The following is a 12,348-nucleotide window of genomic DNA, read 5'->3' as shown; positions in this document are numbered from 1 at the left end:
TTTGACAAAATGGATCATGTTTACTTTAGTTACTTCATCAATGGAACCATAATACAAATTGTGTACATTGCACAATGACAGTCATATTCTTTAACTTGGCCCAGTAGCTTACAGTGAATTACAACTATTCAAAGTGAATTGAAACTTGTACAAATTTGGTACTAGAAGTGACCAAAGGCAAACACTGTACAAGAGGTGACAATGAAGCAAAATACTAATACAGAAACTGGGATTAAATTTCTATCTTCTTTGGAAATTTAATGCTTTGATTCCTGCAGTAAAGATTAGAGCAAACAGAACTGTGAATCCAACAACAACAACTGCACATACCCCAAGAAAATCATGCCTGAAGCCGAAGAATTCTCGCAAAAACTGTTCCACTGTTTGGCCATTATTGCCTTCGAGTTGATCCTGAAGATCTCCAAACTGTGATGTGACTAACCCGTAAAATGTCCAAGCAACAGGGCATGCCCAGTAGTACCATCTCCACCATATTGGAATTCTCTGTTTCGCGCAAGTTAAGAAGTGAAATGAAAGTAAAGAGTTAGTTAATGATCGGATATGAGTGAGCTGAGGAAAATTAGTGTTTGAATGAATGATGGGCAGGTAATACTTACAGTCCTTGGGATGATGAAGCCAGAAAAGACATTCCATATTCCATAAAATGCAGAGGAAACGATGCCGGCAATGTGGTGGTTTGGTGTCATAGCCACAGCCATCATGCCGTAGAAGGTGAAGTATAGTAATGTGAAGTACATGAAGAATAAGTACCAAAAGAACTTAGCAGCATTCCATTCAAATCCAATCATTGCATACACAATAACGCCATAGACTGCAGCTTGAGCGAAAACATAAGGAAGCTCAATCGCAATCTGCACAACACAATACCAAGTTAAATTCCTTAGTGAAGTTCACACAGACCTTTTACATTTGAAAGATGTAACATTTGAAAAACCAATACCTGCCCAAAAGCATACGGCATGGCTGAATACATTCCTGCAGCTCTTTCTCGGTAGAACACTGTCCTTTCAACTGCTACAACAGGCTGCACAGCTCCAGCGTTTTGGACACCAAGAAAGATCACAGCAGCATACATGGAACCCATTGCATTAAACAGATCTTGTTGTTTTTTCCTGCGATTTAAAATTTCAAAATCAAGATTAATAGGTGGAAGAAACTACTAGACTTTGACTTTATGTATATGCATAGTGTTATAACTCACGTTTTGCCGCCCAATTTCCAGAACATTGTCCCAAATATCAAAGCTATAAAGGTTGTGAACAGAAATCTGACGGCTGTGTATGATGGATTACGCCAGTATGACAGCCGTTGTTTCCATAAGCAAGCCAGACACTGGATGATGAACGGTTGTGTGTATTGAGTAGGGAAATAGAGGTCCTTTGATCCCGGAACAGGCTTGCTTAGATCTTTAATGAGTGCCTTGTTTCTCCTGAAACATATAAGATATACATCAGCTATAAATTTAAGCTAATAACAATTGAAAAGTCAGATTAGTAATCTTTTGTGCTTCACAGAGGTGATATATATTGGTTTAGTGATGTAGTCTAGCAATTTAACATGAACCAACCTGTAGAGTTCTGAATTCTTATAGATTTCAGCAAAATCAACCCCCAGAACTACTTCTTGAGACATGGCAGTAACTTCCAACATCCAAGTAGCGGGATTGTAACCATCTGTAATTTTACTAACTCCATGAATATCCTACAGAAAAACAAATGCATTAGTTAATTTCATAATGTAATTTGAGTTAAAAGTTTCACTCCTTGTTACTTGTAAATATTCATCACTTTATACCTCAAAGTACTTAATAAGATGTCTAGAATGGCGACCCAGAGGCCCAGCATAAATTTCTTGTCCTCCTCGCTTCAATAGGAATAGCTGCAATGCCATATTTAATGTATCATACTTTTGGATAGAAAAGAACCCAAAAGAAAAAGAAACCTTATGTATACGTGAGTTAAAATTATTCACCTCATCAAAGGCTTCAAATATGTCAATGCTTGGCTGATGGATGGTGCAAACCACTGTTCTTCCTGTGTCCACAGTGTTCCTAACTGTTCTCATAACAATCGCAGCAGCTCTTGCATCCAGACCTGAAGTTGGCTCATCCATAAATATGATTGACGGGTTTGCTACGAGCTCAACTGCTATGGTAAGCCTCTTACGCTGCTCAGTTGACAGACCATTTTCACCAGGCAAACCAACTAGTGCTTGTCTTAATGGAGTTAATTCCACAAGCTCCATGACTTCATCAATGAACATCTGCAATGCCACTCGTGAAAATATTATTAGTTTTATCAACAATTTATTCAACTTAAAGATTCTGCTAGTGACTAGTTTATTTAAACTCTACTGAGAGAGACAGAGAAATAATAAGCTGGAAACACAATATCAATTTCAAGTTACCTACCATTCTAGTATTTTTATCGACTTCAGAGGGTAAACGGAGCCAGGCGGAATAGACCAAAGACTCATAGACAGTTACATGAGGAGAGTGGATGTCATTTTGCTCACAGTATCCTGAAATTCGAGCAAATGTCTCTTGCTTCTTAGGGTACCCAGAAATTGTGATGGTCCCATCAATGTATCCGCCAGTTTTTCTACCAGCCAATACATCCATCAGAGTGGTTTTACCAGCACCACTTACACCCATCAAAGCAGTAAGAACACCGGGCCTGAAAGCACCACTCACACCCTTCAGAAGCACCAATTTGTCTTCAAGAACACCTTGAAGTTTCATTTCCTGCATAGTTTTATTTAATCAAGTGGTTATCATCTCTGGACTAAATTGCTGGAGACAATATATCACCCAAACTTTTGCAGAGAAGTATTGCTTGCAACTTAATTTACCTGTGGCATGTCAACTGAGTATGTAATTTCATCAAAGGTGATGGAATGTGGTTCGAATGGAAGAACCATTCCTCTTTTCTTGAGATGAATAGCCTCTGTCATGGATGCGGAAAAAGCAGAGGAACTTGATCTCCTCCTAATGGCATCTTCTCTCTCTGCATGTCAACTAGAATTTGTCACTGAAAAGGCATATACAGTATAAACATCACAGATATACACAAAGATGTAAATGAGAATTCTCACCTGAGTGATCTCTCTTACTTGTGAGTCTTCCATAGGTTTGCAACTGAATGGCTCCTCCAGTGATGGAATCAGGCTCATCATTGTTGGATTCCTCTGCTATAATAGTTTGAGGCTTATTGAACGCTGCATATAATTGCTCGAAATTAGGACATTTTCTCAAATTCTGAATGAATAAAGGTAAAGAAGGGCAAAAATACGCACGATTGAGATAAGTGAGAGCCAAAGTGAAAATGGTGTTTAACAGTAGGACAAAACCAAAAAGTCCTCCAATTCCTATCCAATACCAATATGCTTCTGTGAAGAATGAGCGAGCCTCCAGAACTGCTACTCCCAGTGTTTTATTTGGAGAATCTGGATCAGGCTTTTGTGTGAAAGAAGTTACAACATTAGAACATTATCAATAGACAAATACATAAACGCAGAAAAAGTCACTAAATGCTTACTTTTTTCCAACTATGTCCAAGGAACTCATTAACCACTATGGCATTCTGTGCATACATCAAAGGTGAACACCAGTACGCCCATATCCACCACTTCTTGATGTCAGCTGCATTATTCAACAAAAAGAAATGTTACACTTATATTTAATTTGTGTAAGATACTAATTACTTTATCAAACTGGAGTACTTTTATACCTCGTGAAAGGATAAATCCACTCAATGCAAAAAGCAGGAGCAATGCAAATGAACCACCCGTATTGGCAACTATCATGTTCCTGCCTATTGCAGCAATTGATCGAAACATTCCAGAAGACATCTGGTTAATTAGCAAGAGCACTATGTACTGCTTAAAAAACCTGCATCAAACAGATGACCTTAATTATTTATCTGTTGAATTGATAGAGCAAGTATTTCTAACGAATTGATCACTTTCATTATCTTCTTACCTGCCAACATTGGGATCAAAACCAATTACATAATAGGCTATGCCAATCCAAACAGCAACCTCAATAAATGAGATGGGGATCTTGAGAATCCAAGTTGGAAGAGAATATGCCCAGGAGGGATAGAAACGGAGGTCTCTTTGCTTGTAAAAAACAGGAAGCTTAGCTATGGTCATAGAAATCTCTGACATTCCATTGAACATGACCATAATAACAGTGAAGAACAGGGCACCCGTAAAAATCGTTCCATCATTTGCATTATTTCGGGGCATCTTGGTTCGGAAGAAGATTGTACAGGCAAGCAGAGCCATTGCCGTAAGCTAGTTGAAGAGAAAGAACATTAAGTTATTATGATAAGTAAGATGATAAAATCAATTGAAAATGAAGATTGCACTCACTTGCATGAGCTTAAATTTGTAGACAAAGGAATTCCTTTTCATCAGCAAAAGTTCTCTTGATACGTTAGCTTTCCACAACTCCTTCTTGCTAACACCATATGTGTCGGTAGTCAAAGCAGCTGGGTGACTCTTTCTCTTATCAAATGGAACTCCAAGTTCATCACCAATTTTCCGACCCACATGGAATGATTGAAATGCATCAGAAAATTCTTTGACTTTGATATACCTATAAGGCTCATCACTACGTGCCCAATACTGCTGCTGATCTTTCTTTGATGTCACCTGCATCATGCACATTGAATATGATGCTTTACATGTGAGCCCCATCTTTCATTGTCATACAAATAAATATAAAGTTATACAAATAGCTCTATCAACACATACTTCTTGTAGGAAATCAGCAACGCCTTTTCTTTCAGGACATCTAAAGCCCATGGATTCAAAAAACTCTAGCACTTGCTCACGGGGACCCTGGTACACAATCTGACCATCAGATAGAAGTATAATGTCATCAAAGAGATTATAAGTCTCCGGTGCTGGCTGTAGGAGGGAGATCACAGCAGTTCCATCCATTATGTGAACGGATTGCCTTATACAATTCACAATTTGAAAGGTTGTTGAGCTGTCCAAACCAGTTGATATCTCATCCATGAACAGTGCATTTGCTGGTCCAACCAGCATTTCACCTGCAATATCATCATTTAAAAAGTTTACATGCTTGAATAATTGATAGAAAATTGTTATCTATCTCTGCAACATAAATGAATCAAACAAGTTTAGAAATTACCTGTTGTAACTCGCTTCTTTTGTCCTCCTGAGATACCTCTAAACATTTCATCACCTACCATGGTATCAGCACAGACTTCTAGTCCTAGAATCTGTAAATTTAAGAGAGAGCAATTAAAATAGTGATATAATGTTACTTGATCTTGATAACACTTCAATATTGTTAAAGTGATTAAGAATGATTTACCTTTAGAATATAATCAGTGACCACGCTGGCTTCTTGGCCTTCTGTTGCTGCTGCCTGTGACGTGGGAATTGAAACGCAAATTTAAGAAACTTAATTTTGATAAGTGCAACTTAATGCTTACAAATGACTCCACTGAGAATCCTATTTGCTAACTTGACAGAAATTACAAAGACCAATTCACGGAAAATTGGCTAAATATGTCAAGAATTGAACATTATAATGTTTATTTAATATAACATGAAGACGAAGTCATAGGAAAACATTTAAGAAAATTTGTTATAAACTTGTTTGATTGGAACGAAAATATCTATACCAAACAAGTTTCAACTTCTCTCACCTTCATGAAGACATCAATATCAGGATCAGGCTTAATATTGGCTGCTTTCTCTCTTCTTGACAATTCGGCCAACATTTCTGCAATACATGGAAGCAGTAGTCAGTATCTGCTTAAACTACAAAAAGGAACCGCAGCATAAACTCAAAATTTTATAGTACTGGTCAGAAAAAGAACCCATCAAACTGACCATAACGAGTTCCGACCCCCTGGCATCTAGCAGAGAAGGCCAAAGTTTCCCTAACGGTCATTTCTCCTATATGAACATCATGTTGACCGATATAAGCAGCAGTTCTCTGCGACACAAACTCATTTAGTTGATGCCCATTGTATGTCACCGCACCAGATGTCTACAGAGCATAATTCACTTCTCAAATTAGAAATATTAACCAAATAGGCAACATTTAATGCTAAATTCAGATAAAAATCACACCTTTAAAGAAGCATCAAGCTTCCCGGCCAAAGCCAACAGTAGTGTAGTCTTGCCAGAAGCCGGAGGACCCAAAAGCAATGTCATTCTGCAACAAAATATTGAACCAAATTATAAATAACTGCCAGATGTTCTAAATCCGCATTCAAAGAACAAACTAGGAATTCAACTCTCACCTCTTTGGCTTAATGATCCCACTGATATCGTTAAGGATTGTAAAGCGTTTCTTTCGACTCGAAAGAATATGTAGAGAAATCAACAAATTCTTCAAACCAAATCAAAGAACAAAGTCAAAACTTAACCAGAACAAACACATAAACATATAAGAATTCAAGATGGATATTTTTTAAGCCTTTACCTCAACCATGTTAATGGAGAAGTTAAAGAAAGAAGGCAAAGCTCTACTTCCCACATGTGCTTCTGCTTCAATATTCAAATGCTCAAATCGAACCTCGATTTTGGGAAGCTCAATTCCAACTCTGAAAAAGAAAATCCATTAACAAAGTAAAATAAAAACAAGAGCTTCATGAACAAAACAGAGCTCCTCTGTTTACGAACTTGCAAAAACATCATCATGCATAAACAAGATTAATTTTTCACCTATCAATGCGGTCTCTTAGCTTGTAGAGAAACCTTTCATTATCAACTTCTGCAATTTTAACCAACTTTTCAATCAGCTTCTGCTTTTCCTGAGGCCCAAGATTATCCACATCGATTTCATCATAACCACCACGTGAAGCGGTGAGTATGCCTTTCCTTAAACGATCAAACGTCGGCAACTTCTCTAATGCCGCCCATTTTAAGGCCTCTTCATCGTCTTCCTCTCTTACAGACCTTGAAAATACATCAATAGGAATCGGCCTCCTTGACGAACCCCTCAACGAAGTACTTCCTATCCGTAAACTTCCCCTCAATCTATACACATCCCCAGCATCCATTTCAAAAGACTAATCGTTTACAACAGAAAACCAGCTTCAACCCTCCTCTCGTTTATCCTTTTTGCTATGGAAAGAGTACAAGGACTCAACTGGGTTGTTCTTTTCAACTCAGTGACCCAGTCATTAAACGTTGATGCAAGTTACCATTATATATAAGAGCTCATAAAGAAGTACCGGTTGGGGCTTCTGTGCAGGTTCCGGATAAAATAAAAAAAGGTTTATAATTTTATATTGAATATTACAAGCACGTCTTGTTTGAGATAATTATAATATTCATCTGTAAAGGTGGAAACGTTTTTTGTTCCATTGTTCAAGGAAGGCGATGTATGGTACTCCAGGTACAGGACGCAGCCAAATTTGGCGCGCCTTTGGCTTTACACACGTTGACTAGTGCGAATTTGGCTCTAAGCATAAGACAATCAAATCTGCGCAAATCAAACAGTACCATTCATTAAGCAATGTTCAATTATTTTCTTGGTAGAAGCCATCTTATTGGGTGCAATTCCATTTTCTTTGCAAAATCCTGAAGAAGGGAATTGATTCTTAATGATGCCTCAGTCACTCCTCCATATGAATTGAAAATTGATTAATTATCTGTAACCCAAATTATTAAAAAATTTAAAGGGAGAAAATATAACATGTCATAAATACAAGTGTTTAAAAGAAATTCTACTTTTTTATGTGTAAAGTTTCTAAATTTTTGTTAGCTAAATGCACTGTCTTTTATCATATTTGAAAAAATCAGCCCTTGCCTCTATTGATTATAGCTAAGTTTACCCAAGAATAATTTTTTATGCTCTATCAATGAGAACTAATTTATATACTAACAGTAATAAAATTATTATGTGATTGGCTGATTTTGAATTAAAAATATAATAATACTCAATTATATAATAACTCGTTATTGTTAATATACCAATTAGTTTCATTGTTAATACACATAGTTAAAGAAGAGATAAATGATCATTTTTCCAAATATGAGACTATGTTAAATAATTTATCATACCTTGAGGTTTTATTAATATGTCCTTAAACTTGAAGGGAGGTAAAAGACAAATCAACAATTTTGTAAAAACCTTACTAAAAAATAGTCGAGGTTTCATGTAAAGGTGACAATAGGTCATGTTGGTGTGTGGGCCAACACGACCTACAAATTTTGGGTATAACCTTTGGTTAACATAACTCGCAATTTATAAATCGTATCAAGACCTGTTAATAAAATAGGTTATGTTGAAGCCTCACAAAAAGGTTCATGAGTTGGCATGATATAACCTACAAAAATTTAAAAATTTAGAAAATTTATATATTTTCAAGATTAACCCGTCAAAAAGATTATGGAGACATATCCGACCATGTTGTGGGTTGCACCCTCGGAGTTGAAAATTTGTAAATCGGTAAATTCTTTAGGGCCATTATTTTTGCGGATCTTAACATGATACAACCCACAACATGATCCACCGCGGCACAACCCAGGCTGGCTTTACCGCGGTGTTAATGTTTGTACTACTTCACTATCTTTCAACTTATGAACATTATGAATTAGTATTATAAGTCTGATTCATATAATATGATACTTAAAAACACTTATAATATGATTCAGAATATTTATATTATACAATACAAAAATACAAAGAAACAAAGAAACATTGAATGACAATCGATGAGTAGGTACGCAAGTGGACAACATTGAATGACAATGGAGGAGCCAAATATGTAAGCAATTTGAATATTTGATGCAGGTTGGCAGACTTGAATGCACTCAAATTGACTTAATTATTAAAAACTAGCGACAATAAATTTAATATTTAAAAATAGAAATCGTAGAGGTTACATTTGAATTTATTAAATCAATTATCAACTCGCCTTCTTGGAAATTCCATGGATTAATTTGGTCAAGTAAGAACATTTCAAACGAAGAATGGATCGATTCTTCAAGTTATTATTTTATTTGCCCATTTTTTGACTTTGTATATCTTATCTCCTAGAACAAGCAAACTATCATCATAATATTAAAATATTTATTTGTAAAATAACTGATGCAGTTGTCCATGTACTTATATATTTGTTAAATTAGAAATTCTTGACAAATTGGTTTTAAATTAATAAGAAATTGTGGGGGTCCAACTGTCATTTTTCTATACTTCATGCATGATATCAGCAACTTTGGAATCGTTAAATTTTCATTCAGTCGGTCAAACATAAAAAAAAAAAAATATATGGTTAGTAAATAGTTACATATGGGTTAAAAAGATATCCAACCAACTTAGAGGAGTAATATGATAACCAAAAGTAAAAATATTTTTATCAAATTACAGTCGTACTTTTTATTTTAACATCTAAACCCTAACAACAAGAGATATTGGCTATTTAATAAAAACCTTAATATCTTATTTCAACTAGAATTTATTTATAATTTTTTATGGCCAAAAGACTTATTTCCATTCAAGATATAGTGAAATTTCAACTTTTACTCTTCAACTTTCAAAAATTCAAACATTCATTCATAACTAAATTTTTGCTAAAAATTTTAGTTAATATTATAGATAAAACCGTTATTTACTAAAAGAATTAAAGTTTTATCATATTTTCTTCTCTCATATTTAAAATTACATTTTTTCTCATAACTCGATTTGGAAAGTGACAAAACCCTCTAAATTTTGTTTCTCTTTCTTTCACATTGATTTCTCTTTTCCCAACCATCGATCATTCTCCCTCCCTTTTATCTCTCCTCTAGTCTCAAATTTTAAGTTAAAGAAAATGTAAGTTTTTAAATATAGGGGAGAAAAATATAATAAAGTTTTAATTTTTTAATAAATAATGATTTTATCTCTAACTCTAACTGAAATTTTTAATAAAAATTTAGTTATGAGAAAGTATTTAGATTTTTAAAAATTTGAAAATGGGAGTTAGAGATTTTACTATATCTTAGGTGAAAATTAGTCTTTTTGTCTTTTTTCCTCGTGTTTCATGGTGGGCTTTTTAATTAATCATTCATTGCGTATGAATTAATCTATAAGATGTTTTATATTTCATCCCCAAAAATCTTATTGGGTGTAAACGGGGATTGGATCTTGGTCAAACACATGAAGAAGGTTAAAAATATAGTAAAATTATATTAGTCAGAATTCAAATTGGTTATAGAAAAAGAAAGTTGGATTTTTGGACTTTCGAGTGAAAAGGAAAAAGGAAAAGTAATTGCTTACGTAATTACTTGTCCTTTTCAATTGAACTGATTTTTATGACTTTAGCCAAAACTTTAATCAACATGTCTTTTTCTTTGTTTTATTAACTTTTTTCTAAGAAAGTATTAAATCCTAATAAAATCCTAATGGGGTTTCCTTCGAGGATAGATTTTTGACTTTATCCACCGCTATTTCTCTTTTTTTTTAATTGCTAAAATATTATATATAAATAATAAATTTAAATTTACATATAAAAAATGAGACATAATTATATGATTAAATTATTTTAAATAAAAGATAAAAAAAGGTCAAAATTTAATTAAGATATTTTAAATAAAAAATAAAATAATATTCAATCATATAATAATAAATTATTATTTATGCACAAATTTAAATTTATTTTTTTACATATAATAATACTTTTTTCTATATGGATAATTAATTATTATAATTATTTTTAAGGGTCATACAAAAAATAATTTCCAAGTCAATTGTTATACCTTGATAGCCAAATTATAAATTAAATACAAATATGTTCTCACCCTTAACCTTTCAAGAAGCCATAATTTGAAAAAGAAATTGCACCCATCGTAGGTGCAAAAAACTCCTTATTTCAATCTCTCAAATACATTCAGACTTCAAAACTGAAAAGTCTTTATTTCAATCTCTCTCACTTACATTCAGACATTAAAACCAAAAATCATGGAAGAAAATTTTTACATTTAGGTGTCTACTGAAATCTTCAACTTCAAATTACATTTATAGGATGTATTACTTTTTGGTCTGTTGATTATATTTTCTTTAGTGTGGATTGAATTTCATCAACATGATTGAAGCCCTGTGTGTGTGACAATGCTTGCACCCATATTTCAGCTTAAGGTCATTGGTTTCTTCCTGAATTGGACTCATCAAGAGAGCGGCTCCAAAAGGGGAGGAGTCTTATCAAAATTTTAACATCAAATTACGGGAAATTATTGATATTATACTATGTGTAATAGGAATGACTTATTGAAATTCTTTTAAATTATACTAAATGCACAGGGGAAAAGTAGTTTATGTTTAGGGGTTTTATTGATATTTTTCACCATGCAAGTCATCCATTGATGAATAAAACAGAATGTTTTGTTACAATTAGTTTTTTAATTCTTAAATAATTAATTTAAATATAATTTTATTTTTCCAAAATTGATCAGAGTATCAAATGTTATTCTTTTGATTGAATATGAAAGACAATGGGCAAAGACGAATAGTAATACAATGAATTACGTTGATAAAAAATATTCTAATTTGGGTTGTCTTTTATCATGGTGATGGAATGGATAGTATTCTGATCAGATACTCTGAATTTGAAGAGTCAGTGAATATTAAGCATAAAATTGAAAGCATTGGTAGTTCTTAACATTCAAGTCTAGTTACCTTTTATGTATCTTGGAAGACCATGATTGATCTACTACCCATGATTGTCAGAAAGAACCACAGAGTCTATTATTCAATGCATTGGCCGCGTCCTTTTATAGACTATTCAATGATAGCTAATGCCAATGGATTGATAAGTGACATACTTGGTTTTTAAGTAATATATCCTTTTAGTGATAGAGACACGTTGCAAGATAAATTTAAGAGCCATCCTTTGGTGATTGGGTTCCAGTATAAAGTTTTCTGATCAACCAGATATAGATGGGAGATTGAATGTTTTCATATACCATGTGGATGGCGTGCAAAGTTGAAAAATGTTAAAAGATTGTGAGTATTTCAACTTCAACGTATAGATACTCACCACACATCTCTTAAAGATCAAATCATATCACATTGTAGATAAGTAGAGTATGTGCACTAGGACAACTATTGAAAACTATGTTTGTGATGGTGGATCAAATATATAAGTCAAATGAAATCATAGTCAATTTACAAAGAGATACAAAATTGATATATCTGATGCATAAGTGTGACAAGCCAAAAACTAGACACTAAAGGGTTATTTGGTTCCAGAGATTTAAAGATTCCTTTGATAATTTATATTTTATTATTTATATTACCTTATTTGATTTATCAGTAATAAAAAATTACGGTAATCTTCTATTGCTAATATTGATGTG

The 12,348-nt window shown here is 33.7% G+C and overlaps 1 protein-coding gene across 2 annotated transcripts; it reads right to left on the bottom strand.

The window, feature by feature from the left end:
* On the bottom strand, positions 1 to 7,247 carry LOC123219266 (pleiotropic drug resistance protein 1-like). Of its 2 annotated transcripts, XM_044641113.1 has the most exons (24): positions 6,733 to 7,245; positions 6,491 to 6,611; positions 6,309 to 6,397; positions 6,136 to 6,220; positions 5,893 to 6,052; positions 5,706 to 5,782; positions 5,369 to 5,422; positions 5,183 to 5,273; positions 4,780 to 5,081; positions 4,396 to 4,677; positions 4,001 to 4,317; positions 3,750 to 3,910; positions 3,558 to 3,661; positions 3,316 to 3,475; positions 3,115 to 3,237; positions 2,872 to 3,026; positions 2,432 to 2,764; positions 1,993 to 2,283; positions 1,816 to 1,899; positions 1,589 to 1,722; positions 1,223 to 1,450; positions 962 to 1,133; positions 618 to 872; positions 1 to 504 (listed from the first exon to the last, which is right to left on the bottom strand). In XM_044641113.1, the coding sequence occupies exons 1-24, from the start codon at positions 7,068 to 7,070 to the stop codon at positions 241 to 243; spliced, it is 4,380 nt and encodes a 1,459-aa protein (XP_044497048.1). In that variant the 5' UTR covers positions 7,071 to 7,245; the 3' UTR covers positions 1 to 240. The 2 variants fall into 2 exon arrangements, with proteins under 2 accessions (XP_044497048.1, XP_044497047.1); XM_044641112.1 differs by having other exon boundaries at positions 1,816 to 2,283; positions 6,733 to 7,247.
* Positions 7,248 to 12,348: the final 5,101 nt, after the last annotated feature.

The sequence above is a fragment of the Mangifera indica genome, chromosome 6 (assembly GCF_011075055.1).
Source record: "Mangifera indica cultivar Alphonso chromosome 6, CATAS_Mindica_2.1, whole genome shotgun sequence".
NCBI classification, from domain to species: domain Eukaryota; kingdom Viridiplantae; phylum Streptophyta; class Magnoliopsida; order Sapindales; family Anacardiaceae; genus Mangifera; species Mangifera indica.
Note: the sequence above shows the minus strand (reverse complement) of the source record. Positions and strands in the feature narration are given on the sequence as shown.

Excerpts from the sequence above, each read along its gene's own strand:
- LOC123219266 (XM_044641112.1), bottom strand. The coding sequence starts at position 7,070 with ATGGATGCTGGGGATGTGTATAGATTGAGGGGAAGTTTACGGATAGGA. Across the intron at positions 3,238-3,315 it reads GGCTCTCACTTATCTCAATC|CGTTCAATAAGCCTCAAACT; the intron begins GTGCGTATTTTT and ends AATTATATGCAG. Across the intron at positions 505-617 it reads GCTTCATCATCCCAAGGACT|AGAATTCCAATATGGTGGAG; the intron begins GTAAGTATTACC and ends TGCGCGAAACAG.